This window comes from Pleurodeles waltl, chromosome 9 (assembly GCF_031143425.1).
Source record: "Pleurodeles waltl isolate 20211129_DDA chromosome 9, aPleWal1.hap1.20221129, whole genome shotgun sequence".
Taxonomy (NCBI): domain Eukaryota; kingdom Metazoa; phylum Chordata; class Amphibia; order Caudata; family Salamandridae; genus Pleurodeles; species Pleurodeles waltl.
In genome coordinates, this window is record NC_090448.1 from 1,182,067,885 (window position 1) to 1,182,094,040 (window position 26,156).

Sequence of the window (26,156 nt, forward strand, 5' to 3'; positions counted from 1 at the left end):
GTTGTGTGACTTGTGAGTCACTGTTTATTTTGAGGGGTTTTGGGACCTTGAAATTTTCCCCGATTTCTTGGGAATTGGCCTCCTCTGTATTGTCCCCGAAAACCTCCCCTTTGTTATTGTCCCTGGTAGGTAGGTGGTCTTGTTTGTGAGGTGTTGGTTTCTGTGGGTTGACCTCGAAACCCTCCCCTAAAAGGTGTTTTCCGAAATGTGCCTCTGCTCTGCGGGGAGTAGAGTGTGCCCATGGCTTTGGCTGTATCGGTGTCCTTTTTTAGTTTTTCAATGGCAGTGTCCACCTCTGGCCCAAACAATTGCTGTTCATTAAACGGCATATTGAGCACAGCCTGTTGTATTTCAGGTTTGAACCCAGATGTGCGCAGCCATGCGTGTCTCCTTATTGTGACTGCAGTGTTTATTGTCCGTGCAGCTGTATCCGCTGCGTCCATGGAGGACCGTATCTGATTGTTCGAGATACTTTGTCCCTCTTCCACCACCTGTTGCGCTCTTTTGTGGAGCTCTTTGGGTAGGTGTTCGATGAGATGTTGCATTTCATCCCAATGAGCCCTGTCGTATCTCGCCAAGAGTGCTTGCGAGTTGGCGATACGCCACTGATTTGCTGCTTGTGCTGCAACCCTCTTTCCCGCTGCATCAAATTTGCGGCTCTCCTTGTCTGGAGGTGGTGTGTCGCCCGATGTATGCGAGTTGGCTCTCTTACGAGCTGCCCCCACAACTACTGAGTCCGGTGTCAGTTGGGTCGTTATAAATATAGGGTCTGTGGGAGGCGCCTTATATTTTTTCTCCACCCTTGGAGTTATAGGTCTGCTTTTAACTGGCTCCTGAAATATTTGTTTTGAGTGCCTTAGCATTCCCGGGAGCATGGGAAGGCTTTGATAATGGCTATGGGTGGAGGACAGGGTGTTAAAGAGGAAGTCATCCTCAATAGGCTCCGAATGTAGTGATACATTATGGAATTCGGCTGCCCTAGCGACCACCTGTGCATATGAGGTACTGTCCTCAGATGGTGACGGTTTAGTTGGGTACGACTCTGGGCTATTGTCTGATACTGGGGCGTCGTAGAGGTCCCATGCATCTGGATCATCCTGGCTCATTGTGGTATGAGCTGGCGAGTGTGTTAATGGTGGAGTTTGCGCCGGTGATGCATGAGTTGATGGTGGTGGAGAAGGTGGTGGAGTTACTTTCTTCACCACCTTTGCTTGTGGTTGCTTGTCTCCTTGTTGGAAGGCAAGTTTCCTTTTGAGTGTGATTGGGGGAAGAGTGCTGATTCTTCCAGTATCCTTTTGAATAAAGATCCGCTTTTGCGTGTGATCTGGCTCTATTGTTTGTAATTCCTCTTCAAATCTGTGTTTTTTCATTTGAGAGGACAGTCCTTGTTCCTCTGAGTAGGAACTGCTTCTCGGTTCGGATGCCGGTTGTTTCAGCACCGAAACCTTTTCTCCTGATTTTTTCGGCTCCGACAAAATTCTTTTTTCTTTTCTGCGTCGTGCCCTCTCGGTGCGACCAATCTCGGTGCCGCTGTCTCGGTGCCGAATGTTGTCTGCGCTACTCTCTCGGGCTCGAGAGTGCTGCATGCCTGTATCTCGACCGGAGTCGGATGACTTCGGCACCAGCCCGCCCTTTTTCGGTGCCGATGGACGGTCACCTACTTTTTGGGTTAAGCCATGGCCTGTTGGCGTTGGCGTCCCTTGGGATTTGTCAGTCTTTTTGTGAGCTTTTTGTTTCGACGTCTTACTCACGGTTGACGTTTCTTCGGCGTCGAGTTCTTCGGAATCCGACTCTTGGATGGAGAAAGTTTCTTCTTCTTCCTCCTCGAACCGGTGTTGTCCTGTCGGCGTGGACGCCATCTGCAATCTCCTGGCTCTTCGGTCTCTGAGCGTTTTCCTCGACCGAAACGCGCGAAAGGCCTCGCACGTATTCTCCTTGTGCTCGGGGGACAGGCACAAGTTACAGACCAAATGTTGATCCGTATAAGGATATTTATTATGGCATTTAGGACAGAATCGGAACGGGGTCCGTTCCATCAGTCTTGAAGTCGCACGCAGTCGGGCCGACCAGGCCCCGACGGGGGATCGAAATTACCCCGAAGGGCCACCGGAGCTCTTCAAGAATCGGTGTCGATGTGTGCTAACTAACCCGATACCGAACGAAACAATACCGACGATTTTTTCCGAGATTCTAACTAACTTTCTGCCCCGAAACACGGAGCGAAAAGGAACACGTCCGAACCCAATGGCGGAAAAAAAACAATCTAAGATGGAGTCGACGCCCATGCGCAATGGAACTGAAAGGGGAGGAGTCCCTCGGTCTCGTGACTCGAAAAGACTTCTTCGAAGAAAAACAACTTGTAACACTCCGAGCCCAACACCAGACGGCGGACTGTGCACAGCATGTGTATCTGCAGCTACACATGCCATCGAACTTATATTTATATAGTGCTTACTACCCCTGACAAGGCATTAAAGCGCTTTTCGGCGGATCTGGTTACTGCTGCACTGTTACAAGCTGATGTTCAGAATGCAGGGTCTATATCAGGCTTCCCCAGTGAGTAGCTTATGAGCTACTGGTAGCTCTCCATCAACCTGTGAGTAGCTCTTCTCTGTGCAGCCCAGCATACTAGGTTAAAAGCTTTTGTGTGGTTGAATTCATATCTGCAAGCCAGCATTGAAAAGTGTGCATCTTATATGAGCACCCATCATTTCCAAAACCTATTTAAAGCTGGCATTTGAATGATAAATCATGCAGCATTTGGAGACGTGATATTAGTATGATTACCCTGGTGCCAGGAGGCGCTGCTGTGTTTTCTGTGCTACCCTTGTAGAGGCATCACAGATTGACCCTGTCATGGTTACATTACTGCTGGCAACCTGATCACAGCTGGGAAAGCACAGGGCGGACACTAATGCAATCTTGTCGGATGTGTAAATCACTATTAGAAGGAGCTCACTATGATTTTCACTGAAATAAGTTGTGCTTGTTAGTGAAAAGTTGAAGACCCCCAGTCTAGACAGACGTATTAAAGCACCTCCAATCCATCAATGAATTATGACATCCTGCACAGTGTAAATGTAATTGATAATTGGGCACATAAATGTAACTACAATTCTGTCCTCTAATACTGCTGGGATTAAACGTTGGCTTGGGTACTTAAAATTAACATTTGCTGTTAGAAAAACATTTTAAAAATCGGGCTTTGAAAAAGACATGTGCTGTGTCTGTTTCAAGTTGAACTTCACTGGTTCTGATGGCCATTTTTAGTGGCAAATCCTAAATGGCCATTTGGATTTAATTGCATTTAGAACTGAAAAGTATGACACAAAAGGGAGGATTACATTTGATTCTCAGCATGGCAGGTCCATCATTAACACTTACTTTTTAGAATGAGAAATGAATACCATCTATGCATGGATATTGCATTATTGACACTATGGTACTGATGTACCAATGTTGGCCTGAAAACATACACTGAATGATCTTGTCCTAAACTTTAAATGGTTGAATATCTCCCGAAGACAAACTGTCTGACTCAAAAACAAGCCAGGGTGAAATTGTCTGACATGTCACCTACATGAAGAACAGGGGATTAATCAATGTCCATAGTCTGGAAAACAAGTACTGTTTTCCAGTACTTAAGTGAGCCGGAAAGTAAATGTCAAAACCTCCTGCAGTTTTAAGACTAACGTTCCACCAAATAATCTGGAAGAACAAAATGGGATGTCAGCAATCTTTCTGCAAGTTCAGGCCATTTCATAGTGAGCGCCACCCTATTCCATCACACAAAAGAACATACCATACCTTTCCAGGAACAGTGCATTAGTTGAAAAATGCCCTCTGCAAGACTTCTGAATATGTAAAAATAGCTTTGCGAACTGCAACGCTCCCACATGGAATACATCTCTTTCAAAACCAAATCATGTTGAATTGAAAAAATAATAATAAATAAATAAATACATTTTAAAAAAGGGTACATTTTGGGAAGCCCAAAGCAGTGATGGATCAGTAGTCTACCTCTTACCTGGATCACAATGTATTTTAAAAGAGCATCGAGGAAGTAACAGGTGAGGTCTTCCTGCCCTTTGTCCCCCGACTGCGGGGGCACAAGGGGCGTGATTTCTTCTGTCATAACTTGGGCTGCAGAGGAAGTGAAAAGGAGGACATTTAAGATCAAGAAACAATAGGTCAATCACTTAACAAGTATTTTGTGTATAAAAATCAACCGTTTTTCTACTTCCCCAGATTCTTTCAAAACCTCCAAAACTTCCAAGCTTCTAAAAGCCAAAAATGTAGAGAAAATCTTTGTTGTAGACCCTGCAAAGGACAGTAAAAGCAAAACTCTTGATGATTCAGAACAAGCATTTGCAATGCAATGGGTCTCGTGTTTGCTCAAGTTAGAGCGATTAGCTTTGTAAATTTCTAACTGGACTTTTCGTGCCACATAAACTGAAAATGAAAAGTAAAACAGCTGACATAAGCGAGCTGATTCAAAGCACCACAGCCGCCATGAGCGTGAAGGAGAGACACAAAAGGAAAAAGAACTTCGCTCATAGTCAAATGTATCGGCAAACGTGCAATTATCCAATGTACAGGGTCGATGGCCAAGGAGGTAACAAAACTGCCCCAATGAGGGACAAATGATAACAAAGGATTTTTGAAAGGCAAGCCCAGGAACTAGTGATAGTGATGGGCATAGAGTGGGCGAGGTTAAAAGCCCACAGATAGCTTACAACAGGTCAGAGCGCTTGTGCACTCGACCGAAAAATGTTTCAGAGCAAGCTATGTATTAATTAATGTGCGATTATCCTCAAACTCTTGCTAACTTTTGAGCAAAGTACATCATGTGCATAATTTGGAGCATTCCACGAACTTCATGCACCACACGAAGCTCTTACCCCACAGTCCAGACTACAAGTGTGGCCTATGTATGCACAGCAAAACAGACGTGTTCAAAGTGGAAGTAATGCATTATACAAATTCAAAGTTATAGCAGCAACATAAAACGCCTCTGGAATACATTATGGCTGTCATGGGTACTGCACGAACCAGAAACGCCCCTAGTACAAACTCAAATTCAAGAATATTCAGTGGTTGTCCCCCAGCAAAAGGTCCAAAAGAGTTCTTCAAAATTATTTTTAGGCTAGACCATTGCGTGGCATTTTGGTTGCATAGTTGTTAGCCAAAATAATTTGATGTGCAATGCTTTCTTTGTATGTTTCACAAATGACAATCCTGGCATAAAGAATTTGAGGCAGTATGTCCTAGTGGCCTTGCTTGACGATGCCCAGTCAGGATTTTAATTTTATTGAGTGATGGCGTTTGAATCAAAGTAAAAGCAGTGCATGTAGAAAGGTACGTATGTTTTGGTATTTCTAAAGCACGAACACAGCGGGCTAGCAATGGAGCGCAGCACCGGGCAAGCCCCAGTGTAGATACACAGGTGCTAAGGGGGCAGACGGAAGAGGCAGGATTAGTGAAAAGGAGGAAAAGTCAGTCTATTTATATTCGTAAAGGTTCTGTAAAAATGCTGGCAGAATTAGTAAAACTGTCCTTTACCGTTAGTAAACAGGACGCCCACAGTCTCTCTGGAAATTTACAGAAGGCACATTTTTAGCCTCAAATAGGCTTGCATGATATTTCACCCTTAGTGCAATCAACGGGAGGGTTTGGTGTGATTTCTGGATCAGTAGTTAGAGCTTAAATAACAAATGTCGCCCGACTAGTCAACTTATTACATAACAAGACTTTGACAAGTTTTAATGCATTTTTTGAACTGTTTACAGCATGGACTTGTATGATATTTGAACACTGTTATGCAGAATGGAAAAAGCTGAATAGATAATGCTATTTGGCACTACTGGATATTTAACATATGTCTATTTTTCTTTTAAATCATCAATTAACCTTTTCTAGTGTTTTAGGTATGGGGCTCCTAAACAGCCCAGGTCATTACGGATGTGGGAATAAGGGCAATGTGTACATCAAACACCACAGTTCTCAAGATTCCTAGGACCATACACGCATGAGCAGTTCTTCTAGTCCAGGCTTTTCACTTCGCCGTCTTGGACTTGCAGTCTTGCTCATAACATCAGAACTACAAACCCCATATTGCAAAGAAAAACCTGGAACGGATAAGCCCACAAACCCCCTCGCTCTGCTCCCACGACTGACAGCGTTCGCCCTCATCACTTCCACCTACGCCCAGTAGGCTGCAGTGAGCGCGATTACTTAGTTCCGGGGAAGAAAGAGGGACGATTTATTTTCTCGTGCAGCTGAGCAAAAGCCAAGATAACCAAAAGAGCAGCAACTTTGAGTCCTTTTGAAGCAGATCTCGGGGTCACAGTTTAGTAAGGATACAATAAATTGACACTAAACAGGACTTGGGAAACGTTTCTTTTCAAAGGGACAGGGTTCATGTAAGACCAGCACAGTACTCGCTCTTAAAGTATCCGTTTAAAAAGAAAATGATACAAGTGTTTGTTTTTCCTGAGCATGGGGACAAGGGAGGAGGAAGTTGGGAAGAAGTTTTAGACAAAGAGAGCCAGGCCAAGCTTGCCCTGGAAACACCCCTCTCTGCTGTTGGTTTTATGTTTGTAGAGGGAGCTTGGGGGAGAGGGGGACCTGCTGGAGGAGATGCCAGAGGAAGCGGCTGGAACACACACCCACAGAGAAAGAGGAGCAGGCAAAAAAAAAAAGAAGTTCCCTAGAGAAGAGATAAACCGGACAAAGTGTAATTAAACAGAAGTTGGTCCCTGCTCCCAAAGAGAAAAAGGCAGGACAGAGAGGCATGACTGACCACTAGCAAAGAAGGACTCCTAAATGGCACTGAGTCAAGCAAATTAAATCGTTTTGAGCCCACAGAAGTTTACTTAAGTATACAAGAGGTCGAATGCTTACGCTCAACCTAAAAATTCTAATCAGGGTCCCTATTCACAGTGAGGTTTATGGATAGACAGACCATGTTTCACTTGCTCTCACCCTCTGTTCTACTTTACTGTTGTTGAGACAGACAAAGTGACAGCTGTGTTAGGTGAGACTATATTTCCCTCCCGGAACCTCACAATGCCACATCCATGATTGACAACTAACTTCTAAAGCTATGCAGTCTATCTGCTTCCTCTGCTGGGATGTGGTGTCTTCTGTAAGCAGTCACCTGAGCCATGTGTTCTTCAAAAGAAAGAAAATGCTGAAAACACTGTTGTGCCATAAAACAGAGAGCACTTAACAATGGAGTTCAGAAACCAGCCACGAAAAAAGATGTGTGCCTGTGCCTTGGAAGATGGCAAGAGCCTGTGGCAGTCTAGAGTTAATGTACTACCCTATGCAGTGCACCTAGAATGCATGGCGGTCTGGAGTTAGTGTATCGTACAGAGGTGCTCATGGTTGCATGGCAGTGTGGAGTCTGTGAATCATACAATAGAAGTCTTGGTTGCATGCCAGTGTGGAGTAAGAGAATTATACAACAGACAACATGGTTGAATGCCAGTGTGGAGTAAGAGAATTATACAACAGACAACATGGTTGCATGCCAGTGTGGAGTCTGTGGATCATACAACAGAAGTCATAGTTGCATGGCAGTGTGGAGTTAGTGTATCGTACAGCAGAGCCTATAGATGCATGTCAGTGTGGAGTTGGTGAATCACACAACAGTGTTCAGGGCTGCGTGTCAGTGTGGGTTAGTGTATCATACAGCAGTGTTTCTGGAAGGGATACATGGCAGTGTGGAGTTAGTGCATGATACAACAGTGTTCAGGGCTTCGTGTCAGTGTAGAGTTAGTGCATGATACAACAGTGTTCAGGGCTGCGTGTCAGAATGGGTTAGTGTGTCATACAGCAGTGTTTCTGGAAGGGATACATGGCAGTGTGGAGTTAGTGCATGGTACAGCAGTGTTCAGGGCTGCGTGTCAGTGTGGGTTAGTGTATCATACAGCAGTGTTTCTGGAAGGGATACATGGCAGTGTGGAGTTAGTGCATGGTACAGCAGTGTTCAGGGCTGCGTGTCAGTGTGGGTTACTGTATCATACAGCAGTGTTCAGGGCTGCGTGTCAGTGTTTGTAAGTGTGTCATACAGCAGTGTTTCTGGAAGGGATACATGGCAGTGTGGAGTTAGTGCATGATACAACAGTGTTCAGGGCTGCGTGTCAGTGTGGAGTTAGTGCATGATACAGCAGTGTTCAGGGCTGCGTGTCAGTGTAGAGTTAGTGCATGATACAGCAGTGTTCAGGGCTGCGTGTCAGTGTGGGTTAGTGTATCATACAGCAGTGTTTCTGGAAGGGATACATGGCAGTGTGGAGTTAGTGCATGATACAACAGTGTTCAGGGCTGCGTGTCAGTGTGGAGTTAGTACATGATACAGCAGTGTTCAGGGCTGCGTGTCAGTGTAGAGTTAGTGCATGATACAACAGTGTTCAGGGCTGCATGTCAGTGTAGAGTTAGTGCATGATACAGCAGTGTTCAGGGCTGCGTGTCAGTGTGGAGTTAGTGCATGACAACAGTGTTCAGGGCTGCGTGTCAGTGTGGGTTAGTGTGTCATACAGCAGTGTTTCTGGAAGGGATACATGGCAGTGTGGAGTTAGTGCATGATACAGCAGTGTTCAGGGCTGCGTGTCAGTGTGGAGTTAGTGCATGGTACAGCAGTGTTCAGGGATACATGGCAGTGTGGAGTTAGTGCATGACAACAGTGTTCAGGGCTGCGTGTCAGTGTGGGTTAGTGTGTCATACAGCACTATTTCTGGAAGGGATACATGGCAGTGTAGAGTTAGTGCATGATACAACAGTGTTCAGGGCTGCGTGTCAGTGTAGAGTTAGTGCATGATACAGCAGTGTTCAGGGCTGCGTGTCAGTGTGGAGTTAGTGCATGATACAAGTGTTCAGGGTTGCGTGTCAGTGTGGAGTTAGTGCATGATACAACAGTGTTCAGGGCTGCGTGTCAGTGTGGAGTTAGTGCATGACACAACAGTGTTCAGGGCTGCGTGTCAGTGTGGAGTTAGTGCATGACACAACAGTGTTCAGGGCTGCGTGTCAGTGTGGAGTTAGTGCATGATACAGCAGTGTTCAGGGCTGCGTGTCAGTGTGGGTTAGTGTATCATACAGCAGTGTTCAGGGCTGAGTGTCAGTGAGTCATACAGCAGTGTTTCTGGAAGGGATACATGGCAGTGTGGAGTTAGTGCATGATACAACAGTGTTCAGGGCTGCGTGTCAGTGTGGAGTTAGTACATGATACAGCAGTGTTCAGGGCTGCGTGTCAGTGTAGAGTTAGTGCATGATACAACAGTGTTCAGGGCTGCATGTCAGTGTAGAGTTAGTGCATGATACAGCAGTGTTCAGGGCTGCGTGTCAGTGTGGAGTTAGTGCATGATACAAGTGTTCAGGGCTGCGTGTCAGTGTGGAGTTAGTGCATGATACAGCAGTATTCAGGGCTGCGTGTCAGTGTGGAGTTAGTGCATGATACAACAGTGTTCAGGGCTGCATGTCAGTGTAGAGTTAGTGCATGATACAGCAGTATTCAGGGCTGCGTGTCAGTGTGGGTTAGTGTATCATACAGCAGTGTTTCTGGAAGGGATACATGGCAGTGTAGAGTTAGTGCATGATACAACAGTGTTCAGGGCTGCGTGTCAGTGTAGAGTTAGTGCATGATACAGCAGTGTTCAGGGCTGCGTGTCAGTGTGGAGTTAGTGCATGATACAAGTGTTCAGGGTTGCGTGTCAGTGTGGAGTTAGTGCATGATACAACAGTGTTCAGGGCTGCGTGTCAGTGTGGAGTTAGTGCATGACACAACAGTGTTCAGGGCTGCGTGTCAGTGTGGAGTTAGTGCATGACACAACAGTGTTCAGGGCTGCGTGTCAGTGTGGAGTTAGTGCATGATACAGCAGTGTTCAGGGCTGCGTGTCAGTGTGGGTTAGTGTATCATACAGCAGTGTTCAGGGCTGAGTGTCAGTGAGTCATACAGCAGTGTTTCTGGAAGGGATACATGGCAGTGTGGAGTTAGTGCATGATACAACAGTGTTCAGGGCTGCGTGTCAGTGTGGAGTTAGTACATGATACAGCAGTGTTCAGGGCTGCGTGTCAGTGTAGAGTTAGTGCATGATACAACAGTGTTCAGGGCTGCATGTCAGTGTAGAGTTAGTGCATGATACAGCAGTGTTCAGGGCTGCGTGTCAGTGTGGAGTTAGTGCATGATACAAGTGTTCAGGGCTGCGTGTCAGTGTGGAGTTAGTGCATGATACAGCAGTATTCAGGGCTGCGTGTCAGTGTGGAGTTAGTGCATGATACAACAGTGTTCAGGGCTGCATGTCAGTGTAGAGTTAGTGCATGATACAGCAGTATTCAGGGCTGCGTGTCAGTGTGGGTTAGTGTATCATACAGCAGTGTTTCTGGAAGGGATACATGGCAGTGTGGAGTTAGTGCATGGTACAGCAGTGTTCAGGGCTGCGTGTCAGTGTGGGTTACTGTATCATACAGCAGTGTTCAGGGCTGCGTGTCAGTGTTTGTAAGTGTGTCATACAGCAGTGTTTCTGGAAGGGATACATGGCAGTGTGGAGTTAGTGCATGATACAACAGTGTTCAGGGCTGCGTGTCAGTGTGGAGTTAGTGCATGATACAGCAGTGTTCAGGGCTGCGTGTCAGTGTAGAGTTAGTGCATGATACAGCAGTGTTCAGGGCTGCGTGTCAGTGTGGGTTAGTGTATCATACAGCAGTGTTTCTGGAAGGGATACATGGCAGTGTGGAGTTAGTGCATGATACAACAGTGTTCAGGGCTGCGTGTCAGTGTGGAGTTAGTACATGATACAGCAGTGTTCAGGGCTGCGTGTCAGTGTAGAGTTAGTGCATGATACAACAGTGTTCAGGGCTGCATGTCAGTGTAGAGTTAGTGCATGATACAGCAGTGTTCAGGGCTGCGTGTCAGTGTGAGTTAGTGCATGACAACAGTGTTCAGGGCTGCGTGTCAGTGTGGGTTAGTGTGTCATACAGCAGTGTTTCTGGAAGGGATACATGGCAGTGTGGAGTTAGTGCATGATACAGCAGTGTTCAGGGCTGCGTGTCAGTGTGGAGTTAGTGCATGGTACAGCAGTGTTCAGGGATACATGGCAGTGTGGAGTTAGTGCATGACAACAGTGTTCAGGGCTGCGTGTCAGTGTGGGTTAGTGTGTCATACAGCACTATTTCTGGAAGGGATACATGGCAGTGTAGAGTTAGTGCATGATACAACAGTGTTCAGGGCTGCGTGTCAGTGTAGAGTTAGTGCATGATACAGCAGTGTTCAGGGCTGCGTGTCAGTGTGGAGTTAGTGCATGATACAAGTGTTCAGGGTTGCGTGTCAGTGTGGAGTTAGTGCATGATACAACAGTGTTCAGGGCTGCGTGTCAGTGTGGAGTTAGTGCATGACACAACAGTGTTCAGGGCTGCGTGTCAGTGTGGAGTTAGTGCATGACACAACAGTGTTCAGGGCTGCGTGTCAGTGTGGAGTTAGTGCATGATACAGCAGTGTTCAGGGCTGCGTGTCAGTGTGGGTTAGTGTATCATACAGCAGTGTTCAGGGCTGAGTGTCAGTGAGTCATACAGCAGTGTTTCTGGAAGGGATACATGGCAGTGTGGAGTTAGTGCATGATACAACAGTGTTCAGGGCTGCGTGTCAGTGTGGAGTTAGTACATGATACAGCAGTGTTCAGGGCTGCGTGTCAGTGTAGAGTTAGTGCATGATACAACAGTGTTCAGGGCTGCATGTCAGTGTAGAGTTAGTGCATGATACAGCAGTGTTCAGGGCTGCGTGTCAGTGTGGAGTTAGTGCATGATACAAGTGTTCAGGGCTGCGTGTCAGTGTGGAGTTAGTGCATGATACAGCAGTATTCAGGGCTGCGTGTCAGTGTGGAGTTAGTGCATGATACAGCAGTATTCAGGGCTGCGTGTCAGTGTGGGTTAGTGTATCATACAGCAGTGTTTCTGGAAGGGATACATGGCAGTGTGGAGTTAGTGCATGACAACAGTGTTCAGGGCTGCGTGTCAGTGTGGGTTAGTGTGTCATACAGCACTATTTCTGGAAGGGATACATGGCAGTGTAGAGTTAGTGCATGATACAACAGTGTTCAGGGCTGCGTGTCAGTGTAGAGTTAGTGCATGATACAGCAGTGTTCAGGGCTGCGTGTCAGTGTGGAGTTAGTGCATGATACAAGTGTTCAGGGTTGCGTGTCAGTGTGGAGTTAGTGCATGATACAACAGTGTTCAGGGCTGCGTGTCAGTGTGGAGTTAGTGCATGACACAACAGTGTTCAGGGCTGCGTGTCAGTGTGGAGTTAGTGCATGACACAACAGTGTTCAGGGCTGCGTGTCAGTGTGGAGTTAGTGCATGATACAGCAGTGTTCAGGGCTGCGTGTCAGTGTGGGTTAGTGTATCATACAGCAGTGTTCAGGGCTGAGTGTCAGTGAGTCATACAGCAGTGTTTCTGGAAGGGATACATGGCAGTGTGGAGTTAGTGCATGATACAACAGTGTTCAGGGCTGCGTGTCAGTGTGAGTTAGTGCATGATACAGCAGTGTTCAGGGCTGCGTGTCAGTGTAGAGTTAGTGCATGATACAACAGTGTTCAGGGCTGCGTGTCAGTGTGGGTTAGTGTATCATAGAGCAGTGTTCAGGGCTGCGTGTCAGTGTGGGTTAGTGAGTCATACAGCAGTGTTTCTGGAAGGGATACATGGCACTGTGGAGTTAGTGCATGATACAACAGTGTTCAGGGCTGCGTGTCAGTGTGAGTTAGTGCATGATACAGCAGTGTTCAGGGCTGCGTGTCAGTGTAGAGTTAGTTCATGATACAACAGTGTTCAGGGCTGCATGTCAGTGTGGGTTAGTGTGTCATACCGCAGTGTTTCTGGAAGGGATACATGGCAGTGTAGAGTTAGTGCATGATACAACAGTGTTCAGGGCTGCGTGTCAGTGTGGAGTTAGTGCATGATACAGCAGTGTTCAGGGCTGCGTGTCAGTGTGGAGTTAGTGCATGATACAGCAGTGTTCAGGGCTGCGTGTCAGTGTGGAGTTAGTGCATGATACAGCAGTGTTCAGGGCTGCGTGTCAGTGTGGAGTTAGTGCATGATACAGCAGTGTTCAGGGCTGCGTGTCAGTGTGGAGTTAGTGCATGATACAGCAGTGGTCAGGGCTGCGTGTCAGTGTGGAGTTAGTGCATGATACAGCAGTGTTCAGGGCTGCGTGTCAGTGTAGAGTTAGTGTATCATACAGCAGTGTTCAGGGCTGCGTGTCAGTATGGGTTAGTGTGTCATACAGCAGTGTTTCTGGAAGGGATACATGGCAGTGTGGAGTTAGTGCATGATACAGCAGTGTTCAGGGCTGCGTGTCAGTGTGGAGTTAGTGCATGATACAACAGTGTTCAGGGCTGCGTGTCAGTGTGGAGTTAGTGCATGATACAGCTGTGTTCAGGGCTGCGTGTCAGTGTGGGTTAGTGTATCATACAGCAGTGTTCAGGGCTGCGTGTCAGTGTGTAGTTAGTGCATGGTACAGCAGTGTTCAGGGCTGCGTGTCAGTGTAGAGTTAGTGCATGATACAACAGTGTTCAGGGCTGCGTGTCAGTGTGGAGTTAGTGCATGGTACAGCAGTGTTCAGGGCTGCGTGTCAGTGTGGAGTTAGTGCATGGTACAGCAGTGTTCAGGGCTGCGTGTCAGTGTGGAGTTAGTGCATGATACAACAGTGTTCAGGGCTGCGTGTCAGTGTGGAGTTAGTGCATGGTACAGCAGTGTTCAGGGCTGCGTGTCAGTGTGGAGTTAGTGCATGGTACAGCAGTGTTCAGGGCTGCGTGTCAGTGTGGGTTAGTGTGTCATACAGCAGTGTTTCTGGAAGGGATACATGGCAGTGTGGAGTTAGTGCATGACACAACAGTGTTCAGGGCTGCGTGTCAGTGTGGGTTAGTGTATCATACAGCAGTGTTTCTGGAAGGGATACATGGCAGTGTAGAGTTAGTGCATGATACAACAGTGTTCAGGGCTGCGTGTCAGTGTGGAGTTAGTGCATGATACAGCAGTGTTCAGGGCTGCGTGTCAGTGTGGAGTTAGTGCATGATACAGCTGTGTTCAGGGCTGCGTGTCAGTGTGGGTTAGTGTATCATACAGCAGTGTTCAGGGCTGCGTGTCAGTGTGTAGTTAGTGCATGGTACAGCAGTGTTCAGGGCTGCGTGTCAGTGTAGAGTTAGTGCATGATACAACAGTGTTCAGGGCTGCGTGTCAGTGTGGAGTTAGTGCATGGTACAGCAGTGTTCAGGGCTGCATGTCAGTGTGGAGTTAGTGCATGATACAACAGTGTTCAGGGCTGCGTGTCAGTGTGGAGTTAGTGCATGGTACAGCAGTGTTCAGGGCTGCGTGTCAGTGTGGGTTAGTGTGTCATACAGCAGTGTTTCTGGAAGGGATACATGGCAGTGTGGAGTTAGTGCATGACACAACAGTGTTCAGGGCTGCGTGTCAGTGTGGATTAGTGTATCATACAGCAGTGTTTCAGGAAGGGATACATGGCAGTGTAGAGTTAGTGCATGATACAACAGTGTTCAGGGCTGCGTGTCAGTGTGGAGTTAGTGCATGATACAGCAGTGTTCAGGGCTGCGTGTCAGTGTGGAGTTAGTGCATGATACAGCAGTGTTCAGGGCTGCGTGTCAGTGTGAGTTAGTGCATGATACAACAGTGTTCAGGACAACAGTGTTCAGGGCTGCGTGTCAGTGTGGGTTAGTGTGTCATACAGCAGTGTTTCTGGAAGGGATACGTGTCAGTGTAGAGTTAGTGCATGATACAACAGTGTTCAGGGCTGCGTGTCAGTGTAGAGTTAGTGCATGATACAACAGTGTTCAGGGCTGCGTGTCAGTGTGGAGTTAGTGCATGATACAGCAGTGTTCAGGGCTGCGTGTCAGTGTGGAGTTAGTGCATGATACAGCAGTGTTCAGGGCTGCGTGTCAGTGTGGAGTTAGTGCATGATATAACAGTGTTTAGGGCTGCGTGTCAGTGTGGAGTTAGTGCATGATACAGCAGTGTTCAGGGCTGCGTGTCAGTGTGGAGTTAGTGCATGATACAGCAGTGTTCAAGGCTGCGTGTCAGTGTGGAGTTAGTGCATGATACAGCAGTGTTCAGGGCTGCGTGTCAGTGTGGAGTTAGTGCATGGTACAGCAGTGTTCAGGGCTGCGTGTCAGTGTAGAGTTAGTGCATGATACAGCAGTGTTCAGGGCTGCGTGTCAGTGTGGGTTAGTGTATCATACAGCAGTGTTCAGGGCTGCGTGTCAGTGTGGAGTTAGTGTATCATACAACAGTGTTCAGGGCTGCGTGTCAGTGTAGAGTTAGTGCATGATACAACAGTGTTCAGGGCTGCGTGTCAGTGTGGAGTTAGTGCATGATACAACAGTGTTCAGGGCTGTGTGTCAGTGTGGGTTAGTGTGTCATACAGCAGTGTTTCAGGAAGGGATACATGGCAGTGTAGAGTTAGTGCATGATACAGCAGTGTTCAGGGCTGCGTGTCAGTGTGGGTTAGTGTGTCATACAGCAGTGTTTCTGGAAGGGATACATGGCAGTGTGGAGTTAGTGCATGATACAACAGTGTTCAGGGCTGCGTGTCAGTGTGAGTTAGTGCATGACAACAGTGTTCAGGGCTGCGTGTCAGTGTGGGTTAGTGTGTCATACAGCAGTGTTTCTGGAAGGGATACATGGCAGTGTGGAGTTAGTGCATGATACAGCAGTGTTCAGGGCTGCGTGTCAGTGTGGAGTTAGTGCATGATACAGCATTGTTCAGGGCTGCGTGTCAGTGTAGAGTTAGTGCATGATACAACAGTGTTCAGGGCTGTGTGTCAGTGTGGGTTAGTGTGTCATACAGCACTATTTCTGGAAGGGATACATGGCAGTGTGGAGTTAGAGCATAATACAACAGTGTTCAGGGCTGCGTGTGAGTGTGGGTTAGTGTATCATACAGCAGTGTGCAGGGCTGCGTGTCAGTGTAGAGTTAGTGCATGATACAACAGTGTTCAGGGCTGCGTGTCAGTGTAGAGTTAGTGCATGATACAACAGTGTTCAGGGCTGCGTGTCAGTGTGGGTTAGTGCATGATAGAGCAGTGTTCAGGGCTGCGTGTCAGTGTGGAGTTAGTGCATGATACAGCAGTGTTCAGGGCTGCGTGTGAGTGTAGAGTTAGTGCATGATACAACAGTGTTCAGGGCTGCGTGTCATTGTGGGTTAGTGTGTCATAAAGCAGTGTTTCTGGAAGGGATACATGGCAGTGTAGAGTTAGTGCATGACACAACAGTGTTCAGGGCTGCGTGTCAGTGTGGAGTTAGTGCATGATACAGCAGTGTTCAGGGCTGCGTGTCAGTGTGGGTTAGTGTATCATACAGCAGTGTTCAGGGCTGCGTGTCAGTGTGGGTTAGTGTATCATACAGCAGTGTGCAGGGCTGCGTGTCAGTGTAGAGTTAGTGCATGATACAACAGTGTTCAGGGCTGCGTGTCAGTGTGGGTTAGTGTATCATTCAGCAGTGTTTCTGGAAGGGATACATGGCAGTGTGGAGTTAGTGCATGATACAGCAGTGTTCAGGGCTGCGTGTCAGTGTGGAGTTAGTGCATGATACAACAGTGTTCAGGGCTGCGTGTCAGTGTGGAGTTAGTGCATGATATAGCTGTGTTCAGGGCTGCGTGTCAGTGTGGGTTAGTGTATCATACAGCAATGTTCAGGGCTGCGTGTCAGTGTGTAGTTAGTGCATGGTACAGCAGTGTTCAGGGCTGCGTGTCAGTGTAGAGTTAGTGCATGATACAACAGTGTTCAGGGCTGCGTGTCAGTGTGGAGTTAGTGCATGGTACAGCAGTGTTCAGGGCTGCGTGTCAGTGTGGAGTTAGTGCATGGTACAGCAGTGTTCAGGGCTGCGTGTCAGTGTGGAGTTAGTGCATGATACAACAGTGTTCAGGGCTGCGTGTCAGTGTGGAGTTAGTGCATGGTACAGCAGTGTTCAGGGCTGCGTGTCAGTGTGGAGTTAGTGCATGGTACAGCAGTGTTCAGGGCTGCGTGTCAGTGTGGGTTAGTGTGTCATACAGCAGTGTTTCTGGAAGGGATACATGGCAGTGTGGAGTTAGTGCATGACACAACAGTGTTCAGGGCTGCGTGTCAGTGTGGGTTAGTGTATCATACAGCAGTGTTTCTGGAAGGGATACATGGCAGTGTAGAGTTAGTGCATGATACAACAGTGTTCAGGGCTGCGTGTCAGTGTGGAGTTAGTGCATGATACAGCAGTGTTCAGGGCTGCGTGTCAGTGTGGAGTTAGTGCATGATACAGCTGTGTTCAGGGCTGCGTGTCAGTGTGGGTTAGTGTATCATACAGCAGTGTTCAGGGCTGCGTGTCAGTGTGTAGTTAGTGCATGGTACAGCAGTGTTCAGGGCTGCGTGTCAGTGTAGAGTTAGTGCATGATACAACAGTGTTCAGGGCTGCGTGTCAGTGTGGAGTTAGTGCATGGTACAGCAGTGTTCAGGGCTGCATGTCAGTGTGGAGTTAGTGCATGATACAACAGTGTTCAGGGCTGCGTGTCAGTGTGGAGTTAGTGCATGGTACAGCAGTGTTCAGGGCTGCGTGTCAGTGTGGGTTAGTGTGTCATACAGCAGTGTTTCTGGAAGGGATACATGGCAGTGTGGAGTTAGTGCATGACACAACAGTGTTCAGGGCTGCGTGTCAGTGTGGGTTAGTGTATCATACAGCAGTGTTTCAGGAAGGGATACATGGCAGTGTAGAGTTAGTGCATGATACAACAGTGTTCAGGGCTGCGTGTCAGTGTGGAGTTAGTGCATGATACAGCAGTGTTCAGGGCTGCGTGTCAGTGTGGAGTTAGTGCATGATACAGCAGTGTTCAGGGCTGCGTGTCAGTGTGAGTTAGTGCATGATACAACAGTGTTCAGGACAACAGTGTTCAGGGCTGCGTGTCAGTGTGGGTTAGTGTGTCATACAGCAGTGTTTCTGGAAGGGATACGTGTCAGTGTAGAGTTAGTGCATGATACAACAGTGTTCAGGGCTGCGTGTCAGTGTAGAGTTAGTGCATGATACAACAGTGTTCAGGGCTGCGTGTCAGTGTGGAGTTAGTGCATGATACAGCAGTGTTCAGGGCTGCGTGTCAGTGTGGAGTTAGTGCATGATACAGCAGTGTTCAGGGCTGCGTGTCAGTGTGGAGTTAGTGCATGATATAACAGTGTTTAGGGCTGCGTGTCAGTGTGGAGTTAGTGCATGATACAGCAGTGTTCAGGGCTGCGTGTCAGTGTGGAGTTAGTGCATGATACAGCAGTGTTCAAGGCTGCGTGTCAGTGTGGAGTTAGTGCATGATACAGCAGTGTTCAGGGCTGCGTGTCAGTGTGGAGTTAGTGCATGGTACAGCAGTGTTCAGGGCTGCGTGTCAGTGTAGAGTTAGTGCATGATACAGCAGTGTTCAGGGCTGCGTGTCAGTGTGGGTTAGTGTATCATACAGCAGTGTTCAGGGCTGCGTGTCAGTGTGGAGTTAGTGTATCATACAACAGTGTTCAGGGCTGCGTGTCAGTGTAGAGTTAGTGCATGATACAACAGTGTTCAGGGCTGCGTGTCAGTGTGGAGTTAGTGCATGATACAACAGTGTTCAGGGCTGTGTGTCAGTGTGGGTTAGTGTGTCATACAGCAGTGTTTCAGGAAGGGATACATGGCAGTGTAGAGTTAGTGCATGATACAGCAGTGTTCAGGGCTGCGTGTCAGTGTGGGTTAGTGTGTCATACAGCAGTGTTTCTGGAAGGGATACATGGCAGTGTGGAGTTAGTGCATGATACAACAGTGTTCAGGGCTGCGTGTCAGTGTGAGTTAGTGCATGACAACAGTGTTCAGGGCTGCGTGTCAGTGTGGGTTAGTGTGTCATACAGCAGTGTTTCTGGAAGGGATACATGGCAGTGTGGAGTTAGTGCATGATACAGCAGTGTTCAGGGCTGCGTGTCAGTGTGGAGTTAGTGCATGATACAGCATTGTTCAGGGCTGCGTGTCAGTGTAGAGTTAGTGCATGATACAACAGTGTTCAGGGCTGTGTGTCAGTGTGGGTTAGTGTGTCATACAGCACTATTTCTGGAAGGGATACATGGCAGTGTGGAGTTAGAGCATAATACAACAGTGTTCAGGGCTGCGTGTGAGTGTGGGTTAGTGTATCATACAGCAGTGTGCAGGGCTGCGTGTCAGTGTAGAGTTAGTGCATGATACAACAGTGTTCAGGGCTGCGTGTCAGTGTAGAGTTAGTGCATGATACAACAGTGTTCAGGGCTGCGTGTCAGTGTGGGTTAGTGTGTCATACAGCAGCGTTTCTGGAAGGGATACATGGCAGTGTGGAGTTAGTGCATGATACAACAGTGTTCAAGGCTGCGTGTTAGTGTGAGTTAGTGCATGATAGAGCAGTGTTCAGGGCTGCGTGTCAGTGTGGAGTTAGTGCATGATACAGCAGTGTTCAGGGCTGCGTGTGAGTGTAGAGTTAGTGCATGATACAACAGTGTTCAGGGCTGCGTGTCATTGTGGGTTAGTGTGTCATAAAGCAGTGTTTCTGGAAGGGATACATGGCAGTGTAGAGTTAGTGCATGACACAACAGTGTTCAGGGCTGCGTGTCAGTGTGGAGTTAGTGCATGATACAGCAGTGTTCAGGGCTGCGTGTCAGTGTGGGTTAGTGTATCATACAGCAGTGTTCAGGGCTGCGTGTCAGTGTGGGTTAGTGTATCATACAGCAGTGTGCAGGGCTGCGTGTCAGTGTAGAGTTAGTGCATGATACAACAGTGTTCAGGGCTGCGTGTCAGTGTGGGTTAGTGTATCATTCAGCAGTGTTTCTGGAAGGGATACATGGCAGTGTGGAGTTAGTGCATGATACAGCAGTGTTCAGGGCTGCGTGTCAGTGTAGAGTTAGTGCATGATACAACAGTGTTCAGGGCTGCGTGTCAGTGTGGAGTTAGTGCATGATACAGCAGTGTTCAGGGCTGCGTGTCAGTGTGGGTTAGTGTATCATACAGCAGTGTTCAGGGCTGCGTGTCAGTGTAGAGTTAGTGCATGATACAACAGTGTTCAGGGCTGCGTGTCAGTGTAGAGTTAGTGCATGATACAACAGTGTTCAGGGCTGCGTGTCAGTGTGGGTTAGTGTATCATACAGCAGTGTTCAGGGCTGCGTGTCAGTGTGGAGTTAGTGCATGATACAGCAGTGTTCAGGGCTGCGTGTCAGTGTGGAGTTAGTGCATGATACAGCAGTGTTCAGGGCTGCATGGCAGAGTGGCTTAGTGTATCATACAACAGTGTTTCTGGAAGGGATACATGGCAGTGTGGAGTTAGTGCATGGCACAACAGTGTTCAGGCTACATGGCAGTAAGGAGTCAGTGAACCAGACAGTTTTCAGGCTGTTGACAGTGTGGGGCAGTGTATGGTACAGCTGTGCTTCTTGAACAGCTGCATGGCAGAGTGGAGTTACTACATCATACATGGTGCTGAAGGCTGTGGGTTAGAGCACCATCCGGCGGTGTTCCAGGCTAGCTGTGTGGAGTTAGTGGCTTACATAGAATCACTGTGTGCTTTACGTACCATCACTCAGGTTCAATGGTGGATTAATCAGGTTTTCCAGGGTGCGGTGTCCGTGCTCCCACTGAGGAGAGGGGAAGCCCGGGATGATGCAGGCGAACATTGCCATCTGTTCCTGGCTGCAGTGATACTGGAGGGCCTGCAACCACAGAAGGAAGAGGCGCAGGCCTTCAAGCCGGATCTAGCAAAAGTGCATGAGACATAATGAACACAGAACATCATTGTAAAGTTTGAGACCGAGCACTGGGGTTCACCCATCTATCCCCTAAATGCAATCTCACACACTGCAAAATTAACAGAGAAAATTACTTTATGACACTGCAGAGGAGAGGAGAGACCCCTCAATGTCATCTGACACACAGGATCAATGAGAACAGTCCAGCACCCTCTGACATGTCCAGCAGACGGCTAGGAAGCATCAATTATTGGGACATCATACTTTGGGCAATGCACATTGTAGGAATCTGGCTCTGTATATACTATTTCAAAGTAAGAGGTAGTGTGCACAGAGTCCAAGGGTTCCCCTTAGAGGTAAGATAGTGGCAAAAGTAGATAATTCTAATGCTCTATTTTGTGGTAGTGTGGTCGAGCAGTAGGCTTATCAGAGGGTAGTGTTAAGCATTTGTTGTACACACACAGGCAATAAATGAGGAACACACACTCAAAGACTTACTCCAGGCCAGTAGGTTTTTATATTGAAAAATATATTTTCTTAGATTATTTTAAGAACCACAGGTTCAAGATTTACAGTTCATACTTTAAATGTAAGGTACTTTACTTAGATACTTTAGGAACTTTGAATGAAAACAATACCATGTACAGTCTTTGTAAAAATGGAAATAAGCTATTTTCAAAGTAGACAGTGCAAAAATCAACAGTTCCTGGGGGAGGTAAGTAAAGGTTAGATTAGGAGGTAAGAAAAACACTCTGTCTCAGTCCTGGGGCATAGGCAGCCCACTGCTGGGGGCTCAAGGCAACCCCAAAGTTACCACACCAGCAGCTCAGGGCCGGTCAGGTGCAGAGGTCAAAGAGGTGCCCAAAACACATAGGCGCCTATGGAGAACAGGGGTGCTCCGGTTCCGGTCTGCCAGCAGGTAAGTGCCTGCGTCCTCGGGGGCAGACCAGGGGGGGTTTGTAGAGCACTTGGGGGACACAAGTAGGCACACAAAACACACCCTCAGCGGCACACGGGCGGCCGGGTGCAGTGTGCAAAGCAGGCGTCGGGTTTTGTATAGGTTTCAATGGAGGGACCCGGGGGTTACTCTAGCGGTGCAGGCAGGCACAGGGGGGGCTTCTCGGGACAGCCACCACCTGGGCAAGCAGAGGGTCGCCTAGGGGTCACTCCTGCGTCGAAGTTCGGTTCCTTCAGGTCCTGGGGCTGCGGGTGCAGTGTTGGTTCCAGGCGTCGGGTCCCTTGTTACAGGCAGTCGCAGTCAGGGGGAGCCTCTGGATTCTCTATGCAGGTGTCGCTGTGAGGACCCAGGGGGGTCATCTCTGGTTACTCACGGGCTTGCAGTCGCCGGGGAGTCCTCCCTGAGGTGTTGGTTTTCTGCAGGTCGAGCCGGGGGCGTCGGGTGCAGAGTGTAGATTCTCACGCTTCCAGCGGGAAACGTGAAGTCCTTGGAAGTTGCTTCTTTGTTGCAAAGAAGTAGCTGGTTTTGAACAGGGTCGCTGTTCACAGGAGTTTCTTGGTCCTGTAGTCCAGGGCAGTCCTCTGAAGCTTCAGAGGTCGCTGGTCCCTGTCAGATGCGTCGCTGGAACAGGTTTTCGAAGTTGGAGACAGGCCGGTAGGGCTGGGGCCAAATAAGTTGTCGTCTTCCTCCTTCTCTGCAGGCTTGTAGGTCAGCAGTCCTTCTTTCTTCAGGTTGCAGGAATCTGATTTCCTGGGATCTGGGAAGCCCATAAATACTGAATGTAAGGGTGCGTTTAGGTCTGGGAGGGCTACACCCTCTTTGTGCCTCCTCCCTGAGGGGAGGGGGGGCTCATCCCTATTCCTATTGGGGGAATCCTCCAAAACTAAGATGGAGGATTTCTAAAAGCAGGGGTCACCTCAGCTCAGGACACCTTAGGGGCTGTCCTGACTGGTGGGTGACTCCTCCTTGTTTTTCTCATTATCTTCTCCAGCCTTGCCGCCAAAAGTGGGGGCAGTGGCTGGAGGAGCGGGCATCTCCACTAGCTGGTATGCCCTAGGGCGCTGTAACAAAAGGGGTGAGCCTTTGAGGCTCACCACCAGGTGTTACAGTTCCTGCAGGGGGAGGTGAGAAACACCTCCACCCAGTACAGGCTTTGTTCCTGGCCACAGAGTGACAAAGGCACTCTCCCCATGTGGCCAGCAACATGTCTGGTGTGTGGCAGGCTGGCAGGAACTGGTCAGCCTACACTAGAAGTCGGGTAGGTATTCAGGGAGCATCTCTAAGATGCCCTCTGGGTGTATGTTACAATAAATTGCACACTGGCTTCAGTGTGCATTTATTGTGCTGAGAAGTTTGATACCAAACTTCCCAATTTTTCAGTGTAGCCATTATGGAACTGTGGAGTTCATGTTTGACAAACTCCCAGACCATATACTCTTATGGCTACCCTGCACTTACAATGTCTAAGGTTTTGCTTAGGCACTGTAGTAGCATAGTGCTCATGCACTTATGCCCTCACCTGTGGTTTAGTGCACCCTGCCTTAGGGCTGTAAGGCCTGCTAGAGGGGTGACTTACCTATGCCACTGCAGTGTGAGGATGGCATGGCACTCTGAGGGGAGTGCCATGTCGACTTAGTCATTTTATCCCCACCAGCACACACAAGCTGTGTGGCAGTGTGCCTGGGCTGAGTGAGGGGTCCCCAGGGTGGCATAAGGCATGCTGCAGCCCTTGGAGACCTTCCCTGGCATCAGGGCCCTTGGTACCAGGGGTACCAGTTACAAGGGACTTACCTGAGTGCCAGGGTTGTGCCAATTGTGGAGACAAAGGTACAGTTTAGGGAAAGAACACTGGTGCTGAGGCCTGGTTAGCAGGGTCCCAGCACAATTTCAAATCATAACTTAGCATCAGCAAAGGCAAAACGTTAGGGGGTAACCATGCCAAGGAGGCATTTCCTCACACACATGATGTAGCTATCTACAGTACAGAGAGCAGAAGAATATACAGTGCTGATCCCTTGAATGTAAAACACACAGACACAATTAACACTGGTCAGCAGGCTATGTCACACAAGGAACAGATATCCAGCGAGGCAATGAACATGAGTTAGTACAGTAAGGCCTACAAAAAAAGACAACGAGAAGGGGACACCGGTCCAGAGGCCACACATTGGTGAAAAGAGCCCAGGCCAACACTGTACGAAATGAAAGAGTAATTGACTTCACATGCGTCAGGCCTACAGACAGATAAAGACAAACACTGTCTATCACTGACTAGGCCAGGGGAGAGACACCGCAGTGCAGAGAAGTAACTGATTGGGGAGGCTGCACTGAGCGACTCAAGGAGAGGCCTCTGTGAAATGCACGACAAAGCTGGCGGAGGACAGTGTACTGAAAAACTTGAACGCAGGGATGGCAAAACAGCAAAATACAAAGCATGCAACAAAAAAAGCCTGGACTGGAGGAATGTCAGAGGCCAAAGAGAAGCTAAGAAGGCCCAATAGAGGTGGTTGCCGTGAGAGGCTTCCATGGAAAGTAAAATGGTGTGGGAAAGTGCCCTTTTTTGACATGGTCACCCTCACTTTTTCCCAGGTATTTCATGCAATTTTGACTGAAAGTGCACTGGGTTCCTGCTACCCAGGTCGACAGTGACAGATCTCTTTCCCTAACAGTTCCACCATTAAGGTGGACAGCCAGATGTGGACACAACATTTAGAACTCTGCCATCTTGGTGTTGGCAAAATTAGGAACTCTGGGACAGGGTTATGCCCACTTCCCCCAGGAAGTGGTCATATATGAGGTGTAGTGAACCCAGAGGTAAGTAGCCCATTAGCTACTACCCTACACTCCCTTAAACACCTTTAAGTTCAGTATTTAGGGGAGCCCCTGGCACCAGGAAATCAGATCCCTGCTGACCTGATGAAGGGCACTCCACAGACTCAAAAGGCAAGAACTGAAGATCATTGACTGAGTGCCAACCTGGCTACCCTGCCTAATGACTTTGACCACTTTGAGAAGGACGGCTTGTCCTCCAACTGCTGAAACTTTCACAAACCCGGGAAGACCGCCAGACTTCGCCTCAGCACAAGGAACTCCAAAGAGTAGCAGAGCTGCTCCCCTCCATCCTTTGCAAGCACCAAAGAAACACTGAAAAGGACTCCAGACTGCCAAAACCAAACGCCGGACAGAACCACTGCACTCATGCCCCCTAGCCAGAGTTTAAGTGGGCTGAAGATGCCGGCGCGATCACCAGCCTCTCCAGAGACAAAGTCCATTTGGGTCTCCTCACTGCGACCTTCACACGGTCGCCTGCCGCCTCTTTGTGCAGGCCTCCCCCTCAACTGCGACCACCTCCAATGAAGGACTCCGAAAGTCCACTGCAACACTGCACCTCGATGCCCCAGACCGCAGAGAAGAGGACAACTGGTGTCCCTGTGTCCCCCAGGATCATGAGACTTTAGTCCACATGTTGGTTCTGCCAGACTATCCCCCAGTCCACGCCTGCAGCTTGTTTCTGTGGGCCACCCTCAACCGCGACCGGTGACTGAAACCCAATGGTCCAAAACCCCTCAGCACCCAGATGCCCTGGACCCAGGAGAAGAGGACCACTGGTGTCCTTACGTCCCTGAGCATCGCAAGAACTAAGCCCACTTGGCTGAATCCTTGACTGGATGCCCAGTCCTAACCTGCAGCCTCTTTCCAACTGGACCAAAACCCAATTACTAACATCGGGGACCCAACGCTGTACTGTTCCTCTGCACTCAGTGCCGTCCAGTGAGACCCGTTGGTGTAGCTTTGCACCATACTTACCTTAGGTCCTGGAGATTGGTCCCCTAAGTCGCTGTACTATATTTCTAAGTAGTATTTGTTTTGCCTCCACAGGATAACATTGCAGCTTTCAAGAATTGCACTGTGCCGACTTTTCTAAACTGTAAAGATTTTTCTTGCAAAACATACCTATCTGATCACACTGATTCTGGTGAAAAAAACAAAGATACTTGTTATTTTTGTTAACTGGTGTGGATCTCCTACTTGATTCATGTGTCTCATTTATTGAATGTGTGTAACTGTAGATGTCTTACACTCCTCACTGATAAGCCTAATGCAGCTCAACCACACTACCCTCTAAAAGAGCACCTTGGGACTGCTACGGCAAGCCCATATCCACTGGTAAGGGTTCCCCTGGACTCTTTGCACGGTATATCTCCTTTTGGTATACCAAATAAGGTGCCAGCTTCCTACGGATGGGGGATGCTAGAACACAGGAGGAATGCCATAAAAGGCGAATGTTGGCTTTGCCGATGTGAAGGTCCCACAGGGGAGGTTGCCATAAAGAGTCTTATGGAAAGGGAGAGAGGCACCCAGACTGCCACGTGGCTGTGGCCTCCAGCTCCTGCTTGTTTCGGCCTGATCCAGTTGCCACCATTTGATCAAGTGACACCGCCTCTGCCCGAGCTTTCCTGCCCGG

General features: G+C 48.5%; 1 protein-coding gene across 7 annotated transcripts in view; it reads right to left on the reverse strand.

Annotated features, from left to right (window-relative positions):
* The window catches only part of RALGAPA1 (Ral GTPase activating protein catalytic subunit alpha 1), a 623,631-nt gene that overhangs the window by 539,506 nt on the left and 57,969 nt on the right, over nucleotides 1-26,156 (reverse strand). For all 7 annotated transcript variants that reach the window (XM_069209127.1, XM_069209123.1, XM_069209128.1 and 4 more), the window contains exons 6-7: nucleotides 20,562-20,739; nucleotides 4,028-4,143 (exon numbers count right to left, since the gene is read on the reverse strand). In XM_069209127.1, the coding sequence (XP_069065228.1) occupies nucleotides 4,028-4,143; nucleotides 20,562-20,739 (294 nt within the window). The remainder of the gene's footprint in view (nucleotides 1-4,027; nucleotides 4,144-20,561; nucleotides 20,740-26,156) is intronic.